This window comes from Gymnogyps californianus, chromosome 2 (assembly GCF_018139145.2).
Source record: "Gymnogyps californianus isolate 813 chromosome 2, ASM1813914v2, whole genome shotgun sequence".
NCBI lineage: Eukaryota > Metazoa > Chordata > Aves > Accipitriformes > Cathartidae > Gymnogyps > Gymnogyps californianus.
Genome location: NC_059472.1, coordinates 109,416,027 through 109,437,544, shown reverse-complemented (window position 1 = coordinate 109,437,544; position 21,518 = coordinate 109,416,027). Strand labels below are relative to the sequence as shown.

The window sequence follows — 21,518 nt, the reverse complement described above, 5'->3', positions numbered from 1 at the left end:
TTGTCTGGTAGCTTAGGATACAAAACAAGATTTTGGATGCCAAGATACATAAATGGATTAAGAGGACTAGAGGCTGTATTTTTTCTAAAAGGACACAGGATCTGACCATCTGCATTAAATATTTTCCAGGAATATAAGAGCCCATGGAGTGGAAATTTTGGAATAAGTTGCTTTGAAAAGTTTCATTTCTGCTCCTCTTTCTTTCAACCTGGCTTATGAACAATACCAAATATAAAATGAATTCTCTAAGGAGGTTGTCACTTTGCTTCCCTTTTAACGCTGTCCTCTCAATACTAGGACAGCACAAACACTTTAGGCCACAGCACAGTTACACTGACACTGACTGACAGTGTGGCCGATGGTTTTAAGTCCTCCCTCTAGTTATGTGGCTTTATTGTCAGCCCAGTTATATTTCACGTGAAGTTGATGAAGAAAAGCATCAGCAGAACTTCAGCAAATGCAGCAGGGTCTCCTACTTGCAGCCCCTTTCAGGGGATGGCTCATCATCTGAAGGCATATTCTGCAAAACATCTTATACCTCACTAGCATGCAATTTCATGGAAATTTTACTTTATTGAGTAGGTGATTTGGGCCCATTGTTTATGTTTAATCTCTCAGTCTTCTCATAATAGAAAGCAAAAAGGTCTGTGTAGAGTAACTAGCAGATCCTGCAATTTTCCAACCCATTTGCAATAATTATAACTGGTTTTAGACTCACCATAACTCCAGACATCACTTTGATGAGTGTAAATCCGGTGTAAAATTGACTCCAAGGCCATCCATTTGATAGGAACCTAGGAAAATTCACAAATAAGAGTTAAGAGGCTGACCCAAAATTTATCAGTGATATTTACCACCAGGTGGTGTTTAAACCAATAGTTTGGTTGCAGAAGGGAAAAAAACCAACCAACAAACACAACTATCTGAGTGGTAGAGCAGGCAACTTTTGAGTCTCTTATTGTTATTTTTATTTATTATGTTGAACCTGGGAACTTGTGAAATATTAGGCATATTAGAAATATCTCTTACAAATCAGTTTTACAGTATTTTTAACAGTCAAGTTACTATTTTTTTAACCTTCTCCTATCATAACAGGACACAAATCCAATCTCAGGCTATATGACAAAGACTGATCTGCGCTCATATGGTTTCCATTTATGGTCTCCGCAATATTTGCAAGCAGCTTCTCTTTAATTTCTCAGCAGGACACATTCCCTTCATCAGCACGTAGTACAACACGAAGGCGTGTTGAACCAAGTCTGACAGGTCTTTCTTCTGCTATAAATATACAGCATTCTCTTTCTCTTCATAAACTGCACAGTGTTATTGGTGTTGGCTACACTGATGAATTCAGCCATGCTTTTTTTTTTTTTTTAATGTTTTTTTAATAATCTTGCTTTTTCCCAGACATTCTGGGTGGGAATTTCAAAAGCGTTCGCTGCTCTGCTACCTCCGCTCCCACTGCAGTCCCACTGGCCTGACGCTGCTTCGGCTGATTTCAGAGGACTCCCACAGGCTTCAAAGGCAGCACGCTGAGATGGCAGCTGAGTGCTTTGAAAAACCCACTCTCTTTTTTTTCCCCTGTATTTAAGGCTCATGTGCAAGCACAAACACCGACGAACACGCAGTGGTTCATTTCTCTGATGTGCTTTACCTTGCCTCCCTCGGCATGATACTCCTTCTCATCGGCGCCGAGCAGCTTTGCCAGCCCGAAGTCCGTGATTTTCACATGTTGAGGAGTCTTAACGAGGACGTTCCTGGCAGCAAGGTCACGGTGCACCAGGCGACGTTCCTCCAAATAGTTCATTCCCTGCAATACAACAGACCGTGGGTAGGCATCACACGCTCTGAGCTTGGATGCGCAAATGAGTTACCAAACGTCAGCTGTTCTGTAGTAACTGTACACACACCACCATAAACACGTGGCAACCTATCCCCCCTTCAGAATAAGGTTTGCTGTTTCAATATACGTGATGTTTATTGCAGGGTGAGGATGTGTGCTTGCACAGTTACAATGAGAAGTAACTATTACCCTCCAGGAACCTTTTTGTGGGTCCATGTGCAAGTGGAGTCATGGAGAAAAAAGGGACAGTAGCAGGTATAGCATGGGATGCGGTTCCTTTGGGATTTAGTTCAAGAAATATAAAATTGGGATAGGACTTGCAAATAAGGGGGCAAACCCTTCTTTCAGCTGCATTTGTGTAACCCCAGTGACTTCAGGAGAGCACAGTGCAGAATTTAACTATCACCTTCCATACACACACAGACCAACCCTACAGAGAGTATGTAGACACTAATGGCCTGGGAGAAGAGTCCAAGCAAAAATAAATTAATCGTTCAAAGTTGCCAATTCTGCGTCTCGTTACAGTGTACTCTGCCCTTCTCCCTGCTAACAATGAGGCATCCCACTGCAAAAGTGAGAAAAGGAAATACAATTAAAAAAATCATTTTATGGCTGAGCTCAGAGTTGCATCTATTTTCAAGACCTCTTTGAAAAGGCAAGTTCTTCCGGTTTCACTGCCACCCATGATTAGACTGGGTTCGCCATAGCGTACATGCTTTTTTGATACAACTGCCTCTCATGGAAGAATATGACTAATTGTGCCAGTTTGATTTTTAAGGTATGAATCTAACAGCTGCATTTCTGACCACAGAGATTATTCCCCCTTCCCTCAACTCCACTCTCTTGGTGTATGGAATCAAGAAGTTCATGATTTCTAAGTTTCCTGCAAGATCCTTTCTAAAAACCACAATTATTCCCAGTCGATAGGTTTCTGCTGGCAGCAGCTTATGCGCTTGTATTTTTATGAAGAGAGAATTAATAAAAAAGTACTTCTAACCTACAAAGTTAACACCAAAATGATCATGTTGATGTGATGACAGAGCACTGGAGGGAATAATTCCCTTCCAGCCTCCACTCCCTTCCTAAGCCCACTGCTAACCTGGACCACCATCGAATCCTCCACCCAAGTCCCTCAGCAGAACTTCACCCATGCGCTGCTAATGTTGCCAAAACAAACCACCCAAACAAACTGGCGCAATGCCACTACGAGCGCGCATTTAATTACACAAATAGATCTTTAGCGAGCAGAGCTCTTGAAACAAAAAATCTTGAGCTGCCGACAGAAAACAGACTATCTTAACAAAAATAATAATCACATAATCTAGCCCCAGTAGGACAAAAAATTTCCTGCTAAACGTGTCTTGCTGCAGAGACTTATTAAGACGCAAAGCTGCTGAAAGGCAGAATATCAGTTTCACACTAAGCTGTTTAAGATGCTGGTGGCTAAAAGACTTGTGCATGTGCATAACCATACACCGAAGACATTGAACTGCTTGTCTAGAAAGTTCAGCAGATCTGTAATTGTGTGCAGGCCTGGGATTTAAGCCATTTTTCATCATTAAGTGTGAGACCAATGTGTTCAAAGAGTTACTTCACAGTGTTTCTGCATGTGGAGTGTCTATGCTCTGTCATAACATCTTGTCTGAAAGACAGGACTTCATACCTCAGAGAAACATAATGTTTATATATGCAAAGAAAACTTAATTCAAAGCTGTGAAAATAGAAACAAAAATAAGCTTCCCAGGGAACTTGCCTCCTGCTGGTTAGTTACCAGACATAAATATATTTGTTTCAATTTTTTTCCCCCTCCAAAAGTACATTTTTAAAGAGTCAGAGAATGTCCAAAAATCTGGCACAACTTTATCAGAGTAGTAACACCAGACACATCGGTGGGAAAAAGCCGTACGTGTGATTTACGAGCACTTTGAGGAGAACTTCAGTGTGGAGCGGCACAAAGGAGTACATTGAAGGTCAGGCATCGCTGGAGAGGGTACAGGTTGCTATGGGTGAATGCTGAACCAACATGAAAAAATCAAACAGAAGGTAACAATTGTGAATGGCAACCTTTTGGGCAAGCAATGCCCCAAGAATCAATTTGGGGACTGATTTTGCCACCTTAAAAATTAACGAGGAGGAGGAGGGAAATGTGGCCTCCAGCTCATCCTCCAAAGGGACTGAAACCAGGACAGAGCAGTAATTGATTTTAAACAAGAGAGCAAAAGAGTCAGAAAAAGGCAGTTCACATCCTGGGTGGATGCATAAATTAAAATTTACTTGCTGTGGAGTGTGCTGTAAAAAAATACACACACTGAGATGAAAAATGTGCTCTGTATGCTTTTGGTGGATGCATTTCTGAGGTCCTCAGCATGTTTCCTGAAAGCAAACCACGGCCGGGTGAGCCTGGGATGTATACAAGGTCTCGAGGGACGGATAAGGCTGTAAGTGTGTGGTTAGCTTGCAGACCGGCATTCCCGAAATAAGCAGCATTAAAGCAGCCGAGCTTTGCGGATACTACCATCTCATACAATGAATCTCCAACAAACTGCAGCTATTTTTTTGCTGGTTTTGCTCCATTCTTCCATGCTTGCAAATGGCTAACCACCTTCTAAACACAGCATATTGCTGCTAAGGGCTAGAGGCTGTACTTCAGTCTCCTTTGCTGCTCTTCTCTTTGGCAAACAGTGCCAGGTGTGATAATGAGTCTTTTATTTGGCACTATGGCCATTGCAATTAGATTACAGGCACCAACTCAGTGCATATAAATTACAGAAGAGCCCTGGGGTGCCTGAATGTCTTTCGGTCACAGCCAGCCTGTGCTAGAATGGAGCTGGTATTTATTAATCAGCAGTTTCAATCCCCAGGCCTCAGAGATTTCAGCCTGAAATTTTCTGAGGCACACAAGAAGGTGTATTCAACAACATTGCTGTTTGCCCCATGGCACAGCCCAAAGAAATCCACTGATGGAAGCAGTATTTTGGTATGGGAATTGCCAGATTCTACTCCCTTCCCTGCCACAACTTCGTTGCATCACATTATCATTTCATTACTGGGTGTTTGGCTTGGACATAAATGTCTTGGTGATAATATTACACTGTCTAGGAGCATTTTGAAGAATAGTCAAGGTTTGCTCAGCAGCTTGCAAATGGTAAATTGTTTAAGACAAAGTAACTGCTTACTGTCACGTATAAGGTATCTAGGAACCATGTGGTGAAACAGAAAGATTTACAGAGACAGGTAAGTAAATAAATACATTATGTGCTGTCAGATCTCCGCGTTAGAGTCTGAGTTTTAGCTGATCTGGAGGTGTCACTATCTGCTTACCTTTGCAATCTGCACACACCAGTTGAGAAGGTACTGGGAGCCAATGTTGTCCTTGTGCTCTCGGATGTAATCAAGGAGGCAGCCATAAGGCATCAGCTGTGTGATGAGCTGAACAGTAGAAGTGAGGCAGATTCCCAACAAGCGGCACACATGAGGATTGTCAACACTAGCCATCACGTAAGCTTCCTGAGAAGAAAGGAAAAAAAGCAATGTGAAACACTCCTTTCGGCATGACACAAATATTTGGAGGCAGTTTAAAATAAGTTGGTCATTCAAGATGTTGCTAAAATACTATATGCAAACTCTGTACCTCATATCACATAAAAAACACTTGTATTTTCCACTCTGTGGACCAAGTTTTTTTCCACTGAGTGGAAAGTCCAGATTTTGAACACTGAAGCATCACTGAGATGCCACAGAAGAGCCACTACTGGTACACCAAGCAAACATTGGACATAAAATCCCGGGGTCAAAACTTACAGACCTAGGAAGAATTAATAAATTGAACATCAACTGGAAGCTGATGGGATTTCATAATTTTGAGCACCTAATTGCAAGGACAACACATCTTGTGAACATGTGTAATATGGCTTTTTTCCCTCCAGAGATCTTTCCACAAAACTGACTGGAAATCAGTATTTTTGAGACTTCTGCCCCTCTGTCAAGGTTTGTACTAATCCAGAAAGTCAAAAGTTGTCATCTAGGATGTGACTGACAGTTTGACTTTTTAAGACACCATGTTCTTCTTGACCATGTTGTTCTTCAGTCCATGTCAAACCAAACAAGTTAATAATCAGTTCACCGCTTTAGAAGCTTGAATACGTGTCTTACTTTAAGCAACACTGGTGAAAATATTGTCCCTAATTGGAAAAGCTGTTTTAGACCCATATAGCAATGTAAATGATACCAGGAAGGTACTTATAATGTGGGAGCCCAAACATAATAAACCATTTGGTCAACTGGAATTTTGGGTTTGAGTTTCATAAATATGTGAAAAACTCTTCTTTCAAGCCTGGGTTCACCCTATGTAGCTTCAGGTACCTAGCTAAGGTACCCAAGGTACCTCCTCTTCCTTTGCTCTTCTGCCGGAAGGGAGAGGCCCCTTCAGAGGCTGGTGCAGTACGCTCCAGACCCATTGAATACATCCTTTAACATGGCCACGGGGTAAAAAACCTTGACTTCATGGTTTTTGTGTGCAAAAACTACTTATGGATTGAAATTTGAGATCTGTATTTATATTGACATCCACTGTCAAGTGCCAGCTCAAAGAATGGATTCCAATTGGGGAAAAAAAATTTGAGCTGAAGTTGTTTGGGTTTTTTAACTAACTTTGTGTCTGATTTACAGTATATCACTTTTAGACATTTTTAAAGACATTTGATTGAAAAACAACACAATGGGAAATAAATGGGAATTTTTCCATGCAGTGAGCTTTTAGGTCAGCATCTTAACTCAGCATCTCGAGTGACACCAACTAATCATCCCTTGGCAATTCAGCATTAGGGTAGCAGCCCCCCAAAGCCTAAAATCATAGTGAAGACACTCTTGTGGCAAGGAAAGGAGCAAATCTGCACTTTCTAAGAGCTTAAGAAAAGAAATACCATAACACTTTACTCATCATCTAACAAGCTTTCCACAGATGTCACATAGCTGTGTAGCTGGTAAGAACTATTATTAAACAAAGTTATTAAAGCAATGACGTTCAAGAAATAAGCAACTCCAATTCTTAAGCAATACTTTCTGGCCTCGGTATTGTTGTTTGACGTGCCAGGCTAAGCAGAACATGATGTAATGCAGCTTCTTCTGAGGTGCTAATTCTGCATTTGGTATCCTTGTTTTGGAGCCCCTGGGATGAAAGTGGCCTCCAGGCAGCCAGGTTAAAGAAGATCTCTAGCAGAACTGGGTAAGTGCTCCTCAACCTACTGCAGAATGTGAGCAGGTCATTCAAAAACAACCCTCTGTCAGAGGTAGCACTGATTCTGTGGGCTAGCTCGAGGAAAGATAAAGCAAGAATACAATCTGCTATTCAATTATGTAGATATTTGTGGCAGCATTTTTTAGAGAATCTTGCAAATCTGTTATATGATGTTCAGATGTAAGCAGAGACCAAAACACGCTCATTTCCCTAGGCTTCCAAACCGAGCCATCATAACAATGAAGGGCATCTGTTCCTTGCCTTGCTTCCTGTTGGGATTCAGATCCATATTGTCTTCATTTCAGTGGGGGGGGTGGGGGTGGGGAGGGGTGTGGGAGGGTGGGGTGGGGAATCTGCAGAGTCCGAGCTGTTCTCACTGCCCATCTGCCCCACAGCCCGCACAGGGCTGACCTGGGGGCTGAGAACTGGGATGCTGAAAGAGCCGGGTGGGCGTACGGGCCACACAGCTTTCGGAGAGCGTCCAAGCGTTGACGCTGCCTAATACATTTGATACTGCAAAGTAAAATAGGCCACCGCCTCCTCGCAGGGAGCAGAAGGGAGCTATTGTGTGGTCGTGGGTCCCTCTAAGTAGCCCGAGACATTAAAGTGGGCCTTTGTTTCAACTGTTTATCTTGGAAATCTCTGCGGTACGCTCTGACCTGCTCCAAGTATGCTTGGTATTCAACAACAATCTTCTGAATTAGCCCTACCCTAATAAAGCCAGCGAGAGCTCGCCTGGATTATATGAGCTAAAGCTGCTGCGCTTGTTCTATACCTAGTGTGTTTCTGTAAGACAAATCATCTTTAATTGGACATTATTATCTCTGAGGTTTCAGTGACCTTGAAAAGTTGGTTGTGTAGCAAAAATCTGTTTTAGGAGGAGCTTTTGGAGTCATCCCTCTGACTTCTTTCGCTGGTTTTGTATTTTTTTAAATTTTCCTTTGAAATATAGAATTAATTCCACCAAGGAAATAATCTGAAAAATGAACAGGACTGAAAAAAGCAAGAGTTTTTTCTTAAGCATCCTAATTCAATGGAAAAGAAAAGATAATGTTGGGATATGATACAGAAACTTCTTTGAAAAGAGAAAGTACTTTGGTACCACCGAAGAGCGCACAGTCCCTGCATCTACTGCTCCGTCATCTTGATCTGCTGAAGGCAGGATGCAGTACTGTAGGCTTATTCATTAACCCTTCCTTCAGTATACAGGAATTTAATGCAGTTAAGTCCAAAGCATCCTTTGCGAAGACTGTTATGCTTCTTATCACTGTGAAGAGGAAAACGATGGGCAGAGCTCAGGGCAGGCAGCTGAGCAGCATCTTTGCCAGTTCCTCAATGCAGGGAACGCCAGTGAAGGGAGGGACCGCAGCCTGCCTGCAGGCAGGCGAGGGGCAGGGAGAGGGCCACAGGGGTCGGGGACCTGGGGAAGGGCTGAGACTGGTCTGGAGTCTAACTAAACTGAAATCAGGATGGATGTTCCTTTGTGTATGGATTCTGAGATGGACCACCTATTCTTTTACATTGCTGCAATACACGTATCAAATCATATAGTACATAACACATGATCTGTTGAAGTAATGTATTGGAATAACACTGTTTATTCAGGGTGATTGGAAAAATCCAGTGTGCTTTATTGTCATCAGTAGCACAGGTAGGTTTGTTCACAGCCATTCATCCTGACACTTCTCACTATGAGACTTGGCCTTTTGTTAAGATCTTCGCCAGCTTGAACCATTTGAGATGAGCTTTCCTATCTGAGGTGTCATTTGCTGTCCAAAGCTGGATTTTTTTTTTTTTTAAATAAATTTCCTGCTAAAGTGGTTCAGTTCCTACCAAAAGAAAAAAATTCCACAGTTTTCCCCATGGCTGAAGGACCATCGCTTCCATGCAAACAGGCTGTCCCAAGCTGTGGACCTGCACTTCCCAGGTCCATTTGGGACGTACCAGGGACGTGCGCCCTGTCCTAGCAAACAAGCATTCAATAGATGAGCCCTTGCCAAATCCAGGCTTCCAACCTATGCTTTCTAGAGGTACACTCATGCGGGTACAGCAAGGAGAAGCTTAAACGCTTCATCTGTACCAAATACACTGTGTTGCTTGGGGAGTCCCTGGGCTGACCAGTCCTCCACAGTGACCCAGCAGCCTCCAGCTGAAGGGCTGAAGAGGGGACAAACACACACACACACACACACACACACACACACACACACACACACTCTGCGTTTCTTGTTGCTGAGGACTGAACAGCACAGGAAAGCTGAACTGAACCCATACTGAACATCTGAGTGCTAATCTCTGCACTCAGCATTTTCCTTTCCGTATATATAAACATGTATCCTTGGTGCTTTATGTTGTATGGCTTCAGATCTAGTGACAGAGTTCAGATTTTTAGCTATTCCAAGGTCAGGGAACTTTGTATTTAGGACTCTGGCTCACTCATCATAAATGCACACATTTATAAACTCCTGAAACAGTGTCCCATAGCCTTTTTCCCTGTTTTATGAAGTGATGAGCTATATCCAAGCAAGAATAAAATTCCCATGCCTCTTTCGGGAAGCGAGATAATTTCTTGCCGTTCATGGCAGAGAAATCAGACAGCTGGGATTTTTTTTTCTCTTGGATTTATAGTTAATTTAATCCTATGTAACCAAGCAACTAGCTTATGACAATCTGCAGTGTCAGGGTTCAAAAATCATTAGATCTGTTGTTATTGGCTTTAGTTGTACCGCCATAATGGCAATGAATGCCACAGTTTAAGGCCTGAAACATCAGAATAAAGAAAACAGAATTAGCTGTAAATGTATGGTCCTGACCTCTCCTTAGGTGCTACCCCACAAGTATAACATCAGTATTTGGATTGCGAGCACAGGGTTCATAGGAGACACAAAAGCACTTCACAGACTGGGCTGCAAAGCCCAGTACTTCTAGATGGAGAATTCAGTTTGGGGTGCAAAATGTTTCTTACCACCCAAAATCCTGAAAACCCTTTAGTTGTTACAGAGGAAAATCCACAGACCACTGACAACTTGACAAAATAAACATGAAAACTTACATCAAGTATTTCCTTGTTGGCTTTTGGTGATGTAGCCTCTCTCAACTCTTTAATAGCAACAGGAATTTTAACCTTCTCCCCTTCTGGGATCCAAAGTCCCTATCAAAAAGAAGTACAAAGAGTTACTCAGTCTCATATCTAACAGGTTAATTCTCACAATTACATATACATTTTACATCTTCTGAGTAGACTTAAATATTCTGAGCAGTGGGAAGACATGGCAGACAACAAAAATATGCAAAAATCGTGTCTTGTGGGCGTTAACAAAATCCTGTTAATGGAGTGAGTGGTAGTTCTCTTTCAGTCACCTCTACCGTATTTTTTTGAAAAACCATGTTCATTACCGTCCCTGTATAAATAGCCCAAGAGATGCATAAAGAGCAACTTTTGCAGATGGAAATCTAATTAATTAGCACATCACAGCAACTGCATGTGCAAAACCATGCTACCTCCAATTTATAAATCATGGGATGAAAAGAATTGGCATTTTATCATGAAAACAAGATGGCATCTATACTGTACAAATAACCCAGTCCTAAACATATGCAGTGGCGGGTAGGTTTATGTCCGACTGGTTCAGTGCTCTACATTTATAGTGTCAGGAGGCCATTTAGGTGGCAGGTGAATGGCGTGGCACTGCGAGGACACTCTGCTGAAGTACCCAGCAATGTAGGTGCACATTTTCAGAGGTCAATGGGATTTGTGTCCCTGAAGTTCCTAGCCATAGCTGGAAGCCTGCTTCAGAATATAGAGCTTTATAAAGAGATATATGAATCTATGGTTTATATTTCAGTACTACTGGCAAAGCCTGAAACACATATCGTGAATAAAAGGAGGAGCACAGAAAAGTGGAACTTGGTGAAGAAGAAACGCAGAGGATAAACAAACACCAAGAAGAAAAATACCTTGTGGACCTACACAACTGAAGGTGTGTAGACACTTCCACACATCTGAGTCAGTTCTAATGAAAGAGTGATTGACAGACCACACAGAAAAATGGCTTAGCACTGAGCTGACCAAAGTGCATTTCTTTTTTTCCTAATATTCACAACAGGGTGTATTTGGCTGTGGTAGTTTTTAAGTCGAGATCTTTGTCCTCCAGGTTCAGCAGTATGGCTTTGGCAACATCTTGTGTAAAACTTCCCATGTTACCCGATTCCTAACTCAACTAATGATGATTGACTCATCTGTCTACCATTCAGTATATACATGCTATAAAATCTAGTTTAAAAAAAAGATCTACACAATGATCGCAGCTCCGAGTTCATGCTTTGTTTGGGTGGCTTCTGCATGAGGGAGCAAGATGAAAAGGGGAAGAGAAACATGGTGGTCTTACCTTATAAACAGTGCCAAAAGCTCCAGAGCCTAAAACTTTGACCTTTTTAAATTCTGTTTCCTTTAAAATTCTCAGATGAGCCTGGTTCGGTGCCTCCCCACTGGGTGTCAGTGGTTCGACAAGCTGGTGCAGAGAGAAGGCGGCGTTAGAAGGATATACAGTCTAGGAGGACAGCAAGCAGCACACTTTGGGGAAGCAAAAAAATCCTTCCTTTAAAATAATGAACATTTTATTCCATGTGAATTTTATGGCAGGACAGCTCCACTCTGACTTGCAGCAATAAATATCTAAAATTGCTCCAAATTTCAGGGGTAAAATCAATCACAGAGTGGCGACTGCCGTTTTGAAGGAGAATGAAGGAATACTACTGTTCAAATGAAGGCTTTGACTTCAAAGCCTTAAAACACACGGCATGAACAACAATGTAATTACCACAGATCCTAAAGAAGATTATTTTTTTTTTAACTTGCAAATAAATTATAAAAATGTTTTAAATAATGGGCAAGAATCACCTGCAAGCTTTCAGGTCTGCTCTTGTTTAACTGGATGAAATTCCCATGGTACCAGTGGCTCCCCTAGACTGCAGGGTTTACAAGCAGCAATTGAAACTCTGAGAGTGGTTCTTTTCTCAGTAAAAAAGGAGATGTTGAATTGACTATCGATGTTTTCAAAATTTGATCTAAGCCTTATTGCGAACAGCAGTAATGCCCTCCAAACAGAGATGTTTAACACTTCTTTGATGCATAAGTCAGCTTTTTCCCTTAGTGCTTTTTCTTTTTCCTTTCCTTTGAATAAAACCTTATTTAGCTAGATACAATCTGATTTTAGTGGGCCAGCAACCTTTCTGTTGTGATGAAATATCCTCATTTTGAGGAGTTCAGAGGATACAATATGAGCTGAGCACAAACTGAACTCTACTATCACAACTGTAGAATACAGTGGTATGTAAAATATTGTTAGGTAGTGCATTAAAAAGCAGGACAGCTTTTTTTTAAAGGATTTTAGCAGCTGACTCTGCAAAGCCAGAGAGCATAGAAGGAAGCTGCAACTGGGCTTTTAGCAGAATGCTACATGCAATTTGCTGATTATTTACTAGGATTGGACTAGAAAGAGAAGGGGGCTAATCGTGAAAGAACGGCTTTAATCCAGGATAATGAATTTTGCTATTTTATATGTGAGCTACCCAGAGGGTGATGCTGTAATGCACACAAAACCATGCAGAAAACAAAAAGCAGTGTAGAAACCTTGTTCATGCCCAACAGGGTGAACCATTCACTTTGATGGCTTTGTGGTTTTTTTGTGCTAAAAACAAACCAAAGAGAAGACACAAACACTTCCTCAATTCCTTTCCCCCCTCTCCTTTCTCTCTCATTTCTTTCCACAGGATCAGACATATGCCTGATCAAGGCGGTAAAATTTTCAAAAGCGCCCAAGTTGCCACAGCAGCCTCAAGGCTTGTCTGGAGGGAGAAATGATTTGAGGCTAAGGGGCTACACAGCAAGGTGGTATGGATCAGCAAACACATTGCACCTCACCCTGAAGGCGTAGTTTTTTCCGAGTAGACAATCTCAGTGATTTTCATTGGGATTTGGACATCTAAATCCCCTAAAGCTTTTGAAAATTATATCTAGAGGGATCAGACTTGAGAATAAGTGAGAAGGTGTTAGGTGCACACCACCTCTTTTCTAACTAGTGCGGCAGATGCCATGTTTGTGAACCCAAGAGCTTGTTGAGTTACAAGGCAGATGCATGGTGCTTTAATTCTCTGGCATGAGGAGGCTGGCGCCCATTCCCTCAAATAAAGCCGGTGTTGCAGCCATGCCGGTGGCGCTCACCTCCCTCTCCTGCAGCAGCCGGCGCAGGGTCCGCTTTCTGACGATGTGGCGCCTCCGCAAGTAAAGGCCAATGCCCAAGCCAACCACCACCAGGCACAGGAGACCTCCGACGACGCCAGCTGCGATAGACGGGATTTTGGAGCTGCAAGACAGGAGGGGATGCAGAAAGAGAAAAAAATGCTTAGGTGTGAGATTTAAAAGAAACCCTACAGAGGTTGCATGAAGCCTTAGGTTTTGACCAAACACACACTCTGGACATCCACTTAAGCCTCTTTGAAATTTCAGATATCTTGGGCATCTGTATTTTTAAGTTCCTCACCCACCTGCTCAAAGTCTTCACTCTTCTCTCAAACTCACAATTGGAGCTGATCCTCATAGCTTAAGCAAGGAGATTTCTCCTCCCTCTGACAAACCCGCCAAGCACATGAGCATCAAATCTGTGATGCCTATATATGCCAGCCATGGGCAGCCCGCATGTGATCAGAAGCACATGGAGAGAAGGCGTTATCAAGAAGGCATATGCAGTTGTGATACCAGCAATGAAGCTGACATCTCACCATTATTGGGGGGGCCATGCTGTAAGGGTCACAATGAACTTCAGATCATTGGCCCTCCTCCCCAAGTACAAATGTCTGAGGCCAGGTAATGTGTGAACTATCCACATTGTATGTACAGATTGCTGCCTCTTTATTACAGCCTGGGCCATTTCAAATTTAAGTTGAAAAGAAAAACCTGTTTTCCAAGGTTGTTTTTTGGTCTGTACTTGGAGATCCATCACAGCTTTTTCTAAGTTGCCCCAGAGATTACTGTTAAATAAGAATCACTTTTTAACAGTACTTCTAGGCTGAATTTGTCTTGCCATAGCATGACTTTGTGGCCAGAAACTAAATCCCTCTCTCTTAGTCAGGGAAGCCTATTTGCTTGTTGCATGACCTTGAGCAAGTCATGAGGCCAAACAGTGCAATGTAGGATCTAGTGTGAAGAATGAACGTCCATCTGTGCACAGAGCAGTTGGAGATGTACAGATCACAAGGCTGGAAAAGACCCCTTGGGTCTCTGAGATGAATCCCCTGTAATGCAGGTAACCATACCAATCCTAAAAATATCTCTCCCTGCCACTAGCCCTTCCTTAATCCTTTCTTTTTCCAGCTCCTTTGTTCTCCAGTAACAGATCCCAGGTCTCACCTTGACAAACAAGCTAAGCAGAAGAAGGTTTTGGAGTCTTGTGCCAGTAGGAATATTTCTCAGTTCTTTAAATCATTTTTATAGGTTGGAGCCTGCTCTAATCTGTCACTTCCCTGTATAGAGCTGAAGACTTAACTTTAGTCCCAGCCTTGCAGTGTCCAGCGTGGAAAGGTACACACGCATGCATTCTTTCCAGCTCTGTCGTTAATTGTAACAGATGAAATACTCACCCATTTGGACAGCCTTCAAGACCTGGCCCTTTGCATCTGTAAAAACAAATGAACGTTACAAACATATTAGCTCTGGCATACATACTTCTATAATTCCAACTAAGAAGAGTGCTACTGATTGAAAAGTTTGTATTTCAGAACAGATCAAGTATTAACATAGGAATTTATAATAGTCATACACTCTATTAAATATCAGTCAACGGCCTTGCTCCAAAATCTTTTATCTAGAGGCATAGTTATGCTGCATACTCAGTTTAAAGAATATTTTAAAATAACTTTCTATCATGTGCTAGAATGGGGGGAGGACATAGATACACAAAATTAAAATGGACCTGGATTCCCTGGCTCTGCATGGACATCTGCGTTAGCGCAGAAGTTCAGGGCTGACCGTGGAGGAGGACAGAAGTAGCTTCTCCCCTGCACAAGGGTAGAAAGCCACATGGAAATGTGTCACTGCAGCCCCTCCTGCATAATCCTTGTTTCCTGATAAGTAAAAGATTCCAATTTCCAAACTTTCTATTGCAAGGGAAAACTTGGTGTCGTGGTTTAACCCCAGCCAGCAACTAAGCACCACACAGCCGCTCGCTCACTCCTCTCCTCACCCCGGTGGGATGGAGAGGAGAATCGAAAACAAGTAAAACTTGTGGGTGGAGATAAGAGCAGTTTAATAATTGAAATAATAATAATAATAATAATAACAATAATAATAATAGTAATGAAAAGTAAGATAAAAAGAGAGTGAAATATCACCCAAGAAAGACAAGTGATGCACAATGCTGTTGCTCACCACCTGCTGACGAATGCCCAGTTTATATACTGGGCATGACGTCATATGGTATGGAATAGCTCTTTGGTCAGTTTGGGTCAGCTGTCCTGGCTGTGTCCCCTCCCAACTTCTTGTGCCCCTCCAGCCTTCTTGCTGGCTGGGCATGAGAGGCTGAAAAATCCTTGACTTAGTATAAACACTACTTAGCAACAACTAAAACCATCAGTGTGTTATCAACATTATTCTCATACTAAATCCAAAACACAATATTATACCAGCTACTAGGAAAAAAATTAACTCTATTCCAGCCAAAACCAGGACACTTGGGTAGCAGATACATGCTCCCATCAGAAAACAGGATTTGACAGCACTCCCTTTGGCTATAGTCTGTTGGTATGTGTCCATGATATTTTTCTTTCAGAATCTAAGATCTTATGTTACTGGTAATGTAAACAGGTACGACAGTTACCCAGAGAGCCAGAAACTCTACTAGCAAGTCATTCACCCTCCATTTGAGTTTAAAATGCCTGAAATTCATTTTGGCAGCCCAATGCAAAAAACACCACCGATGAAAACACAGTGACTGCATTCACTTGATGGTCTAATGGGCATGAGAGGCACCGTGCATTCCCTAGGTTCTGCTGGACTACAAGATGTATGCTCTTCATGGGAATTGTGGTCTTTGTGGTGTCTACCGAGGAAAGAGAGCATTACAGAGAGGGTTACATCACCTCTGAAAAACAGAGCACAGCAAGGAGAAAAGTCCAGTTTGTGGTATCCGCTCCCTGCGCTGACTTAAAGAAAATGTATCATCCCAAAACAACTCCAGAGGAGGTCAAGTAGGGGGTAAGGAGTGAGCCTGTGCCAGGAAAACTGCTCTGAATTCCCTCTCGCCAAGAGGAGGAAGCAGAAAAATTTCAAAATGGCAGGTGGAGTTGCAGATCTTATCTCATAACATGATCTAGGTCTGGGGGAGGAAGAGGTGAAGCAACTACTCATTTTATTGAGTTTTTGTTTGTTTGTTTGTTTGTTTTATTACTCTGATCTTCCCTCGTGTATTTGCCTTGTTTCTGGGCCAACACAGTGCTCCAAGACCCAGCATCTGCAAGGTCTTGTGAGTTCACTGGGCTCCCATGCAAGAATGTGCATCCTGGTGTCCTGGACACACTGGAAGGGCTGTGCATACCGGTTCCCGGATCCTGGGCGCCCAGCTTTGTTAGTGTTCCCTGTCTGCCGACGGCTTGGTTTGTTTGCTTAGTTGTGTAACTAAGCACAGAGAGGCTGCACGTGCAGAGCAGAACCACCAGCTTGCTTACGGTCACAGGAGACGTATCTTGCTCTGCACCGGGCTTCTCTCTTTGGGTGCTCAACAGAAAACTGATCTAGGACCCAAGACCTCATCCTATCATGCTCTACTACCTGGATATGAATTTCTACATGCTAATGCAACAAAGCATGTGCAGCTTCTCCTGATAAGGATGTGAAATTAAAAGACCTCACTTTATTTCAGAATGTGACTGTGGTGTCTCAAATTATCTCTTCCTAAAAATTCTGCTTTGCCATGCTACTTTATGATGGGAAGTCCTCCATGCCCTTCCTAACAGCAAAAAAAATTGGCTGAAAGGATAGTATTTACAGTCTGAGGAATGACCGACCAGTTATTTTCCTACACCAGAAAGTAGAAGCAGAAGTGTAGATTTTCATCTGTCTTCTTCTTTTTTAAAATTATTTCCCACACAAATCCATCAATATCAAGTCTAGTGGGATAAAGTAAAAAGGTGTTTGGGAAGAAATGACAGGTCAGCTTGTGCTTTTCAAATCCCATGTGATTTTCTGATTCATTTCACAAGTTAAAGAAGAAACAAAGCCTATGACAAATATCCATCCAGGACTAAATATAACCATCTTTCTTAATGTGGAATTTTATGATGACGCCCAACATAAGTAACCCAGGTTTTATGGAATCTAAACAATCACTTTTTCCATTCCTGAATCGTTTTTCTTCTGCTTACAGAAACCAAAATGAGAAATGTGACCTTGTGTTATGAACTGCCTCAAGATCTTATGGATATATCAGATGGAATCTAGCAGCGGCTGTAGTCTCTGAAATATTTCTCTACTTATTGGAAAATTAGTGCTGTGTACAGTCCCTGAAAACTATTGCATCCTGAACTCAGCATTTCATTTGTCTATGTAAATATTACTTGTCCCAGTGCAGACACAGCTATTTATTTCCCAAATCAATCAAGATTTTAACAAACTTCTCCCCGACCCATAGTTCCTAATTTGATGAAATACAGCCAGGTTGCTATGATTTATGGCCTTTCAGAGGGGACTCACACTATAACAGTCTAAGTTACTTCACAGTCGTAAAAGAAATGGAAAACCATTGGGCTTTTTAAAGCCTTACAAGAACTTTTCTCTGCCCTTTCTTTCTCATTAACCTTCAGAGTGTGACAAAGGCATCACATTTGTGCTGTGCTGCTGCAACCTTCCCTCTTGGACCGCCTGGCTGCTTTCTCACCCCCTCCCCCAAATCCCCTGGCATTTAACATGAAGACTGGCAAGACATGTAGTGTTGGTAGCGACTGCAGAGGCAGGACACGCCAGCCAGTGCTATTAACTACAGTGGTGGCTTCTCTCCTCCTTGCTCATCCACCCCAGTGGCTGTGGCTGAATTTAATTCCTGTACTCTGGGAGAGTGGCAAGGGAAAGCCAAATCCTTCAATGCCAAGCAGATTAATGCTTAGATGCTGGAGGTATAAATGGGGTAATTCCAGGGCTTTTGGGATGTTACTCTCCTTATCAGAGCATATTTTCTCCGCTGTACTAGAGGCAGAGCAAAAGGAAGCTCGTGTACAAAATCCCCAAGAGATTACAGAAGAAATGGGAGAGAAGGGGTCTTTTGGGCTGAGCAGGAGAAAGCTTCCTCCATTCTGTTTTCTAATGAAGGCTAAAAAACAGACTCAGCACAGAAAATGAGACTAGATGGGATTCTTCACAGCGATAAAAAAGAAGCAATGCACTACCAATAAGCACATGTAAAGTAAAAAACCAAAGTTCATGACAAAGCTCAGCTGGGAAGAGAAGTCCTCTTTACTTGCAGCTTCTTCAAGTAAGGAAAATAGAGCCAGATCCTGGAAATCCTTACTTGCACGACTACTGAAGTCAGTGTACTTAATCATGCTGATAAGATTTTGTGGGTTCTAGCCGTGAAATTGGACAGGGACAGAAATAAAGTTGTTGTTTCTTGTCATGCAGAAATCGCTGAGACTGTGGTTTCTAAGGATGCAAAAACTTTGCGAGACAGATGTTTTCCACCCACTGCTGAACAGATCCCATTCCTGCAGCACAACGAGGGAAAGGCGTGAAGAGAAGTAAGTGGCATTACTGATTGATTGCCTTCATGGGGACAATGATGCACCAGACTGCACATTCCCAGATTATGCCTCTGACACTGGCTCCCTACCCATCAATGCCATTGGCCTCAGATGTCCCATCTGTAAAGCAAAATAGTAACACTGCCTTCTTCTAGCTCTCTTGAGCCCTTCAGGGATACAGCCTATTTCTTCTGCCACATTTGGGCAGCAACTCGAACAGGGCCATTGAGAACGTCCACAGTATAACTGTGGCAAACTTAGCCCAGTTCTTTCACATAAGAGATGAAATTGATACTACTTTTTATGTTCTGCCTTAATAACACAGGGCCAAATACACTGAACCGTATGTTGGCTACCCCTAGTTTTAAAAAAATGTCTCCTTACCCTACCCCCATCACCTGCCAGACTCCTGTGGTACACCCATCCACTGCTAAAGCCAGGCAGGAATTGACTTTTCTGATGAAGTCTGCTCTGGGGACTTGCTTGTGCACAAAGAGCCACTGCGTGGCTCATCGTTACATCCACGTCTGGCAGATTATGTTCTCCAAGTTTGCATTCATTTGAGTCTAGTGTTTGATCTCGCTACCGAGGCCACACAGTGGAAAGCCTTGTTCAGATGTGGTTACCCATTATGCTGCTCCAGTAATCAGCCGCATTTCCATGTGGCCAGTTAGAAGAAGGATATTGGATCACCATGGCCAGTTCGTATCAGTAGGGACTATTGAGGTCATTAATAAAGAGCAAAGTTATTAAGCTCCCTTTTCAACTGAGATCATTTGTTCTCAGGCGTGTGATGGGAAGCCCTGATAAGCTTTGCCTGCGACTGTAACAAAACACAGGGGGCATCACTGTAAATCATGGCAAACCCACATGGCTGTTACAGCTACCATCTGAAAACCAGAGCACTGAATTCACTACAAGCACTAGGAAAGGCCATTACTTGCTGGTTTAACCCTTCATCTCCTTTTCTCCATGAAGGTGGGGGCCTGGGCACTCTGCTCTTTAATGACCTGGCAGTTGAATTAGCTATATACAAGGGGATGATGGTTGGTCTGAATATAACTTCTCTCTTGCAACATGTATTACAGGCATATTACATAACGATTTTGGATCAGACAGACCTACAGGTACAGGGCAGGGGGTGTGAAGGAAAAGACACCAAATGTGGGCTGTTTTTTTGCTCTGAAAGCATCACAGTCCAACAACCAAGTCTCAAACCCTAAAACCTTTTACTGTGCATCCCATGTCCTTTGCAGGTCGGAAACCAGGAGAGGAGACAGTTGTTACTTATTGTCACGTAGGTTAAACACAGTTCAATTCACAGCTTGTCACAGGTGACAGTTTAAGCGTGCCCCCAAATGAGGACAAAGATGGTTCATACAGATTGGGTTTACTGTGATGCCCATTAATAAAGCCACACTCAGGAGGCAAGCAAGGCTTTAAACTCAGACCAAGTGCTAGCATATGGAAAGAAGGAAAAAAAGAAAATCACTGTGGTACCCCACTGGGATTTCCCTCCTAAAAAATGAAAGGTGCAGAGAAAAATGGGCATCGGGAGCCCAGCATCCACCAGATGTCACTGATGTTCCTCCCAAACCCAGAGGACCCAGCACCAAGCCAGGTGGGGGAAAAAAAAAAAGTGCATCACTGGTGGTGAGTTCTGTAAAATTCCAGGAAGTTTCCTATTTAAATCAACAAACAAACCTGTTTCAAACCCCCTAAAACATTTTCCTTTTTTTTTTTTTGCCTTCTGTGTAAAGAAGAAGTGTCACTGAACTTTTCCTATTTACAAAGTCTGCTGTCCTCTGCTTACATTACCTGTGTACTGCTGACCTCTCTCTCTCCCTGCTATTTCTTCTTCTCGGCGGTTTGAAATGGGACCGTGAGGAAGAGAAAGAGCTCAAGACAAGCTGTTCCCCTATTTCTTTTTCCCCTTGTGTCCATTCAGCCCAAGGTTTTACTTACCCCCTGGTACAGTTTGGATGGCAGAGCTGGCAAACAGCATTCCCATCGGCGTATTTCCAGACGAGGGTGTCATTCTCACCCAGAACCCCCGCCGGGCAGGATTTCACGCAGTGGGGGCCGTCTATAAAATGGGCACATTTCACGCAATTGTCGGGGCCCTGCAAAGAGAAACAGCTTGTTTATAATGCCTTTATATCAGCCTATTCAGGAGCAAATTCAGAATATAAATCTAAATGCCTTCCACTGCTGGAAGTTTTCGGCATCATCTGGTTTTATTACCTTGCTACCTGATATTCTTGGAAGTATTTGCTCTTGTCGGATGGATCATACAAACGGTAGTACCTGATGTTTAAAGCTAATGTTTTCTTGACTTTCAGTGTTGCTGCTTTTTTTCCCCTGCCTTCTGTCTGGTTGGAAATCTTGCATTTTTCATTTAAAATGGGGAATAATTTAATGACACCTTGATAAGAGGTAAGCTGAAAAGCAGAAGGCCTGGCTGCTGCCTGGTGCAATCTACCATCACACGATTTAAAACGACAGACCTGGACCTGCTGACACCTCCCTGAAGCACTGGCCTCAAATCATCATTTTCCTGGTTTCTCAGCGCAAGTTCTTTCCTCTGTTAGGGAGAAGCACAGGATAATGGAGGCAACCCAAGGAGTCCATGCGTTTTTTTTACTTTGAAAAGCA

General features: G+C 42.6%; 1 protein-coding gene across 2 annotated transcripts in view; it reads right to left on the bottom strand.

Moving 5' to 3' along the window:
- EGFR (epidermal growth factor receptor) overlaps positions 1–21,518 on the bottom strand; it is a 44,727-nt gene that overhangs the window by 6,020 nt on the left and 17,189 nt on the right. For both annotated transcript variants that reach the window (XM_050915708.1, XM_050915709.1), the window contains 8 exons: positions 20,829–20,986; positions 14,718–14,753; positions 13,303–13,444; positions 11,468–11,590; positions 10,132–10,230; positions 5,165–5,350; positions 1,655–1,810; positions 719–794 (listed from right to left, as the gene is read on the bottom strand). In XM_050915708.1, coding sequence (XP_050771665.1) covers positions 719–794; positions 1,655–1,810; positions 5,165–5,350; positions 10,132–10,230; positions 11,468–11,590; positions 13,303–13,444; positions 14,718–14,753; positions 20,829–20,986 — 976 coding nt within the window. The remainder of the gene's footprint in view (positions 1–718; positions 795–1,654; positions 1,811–5,164; positions 5,351–10,131; positions 10,231–11,467; positions 11,591–13,302; positions 13,445–14,717; positions 14,754–20,828; positions 20,987–21,518) is intronic.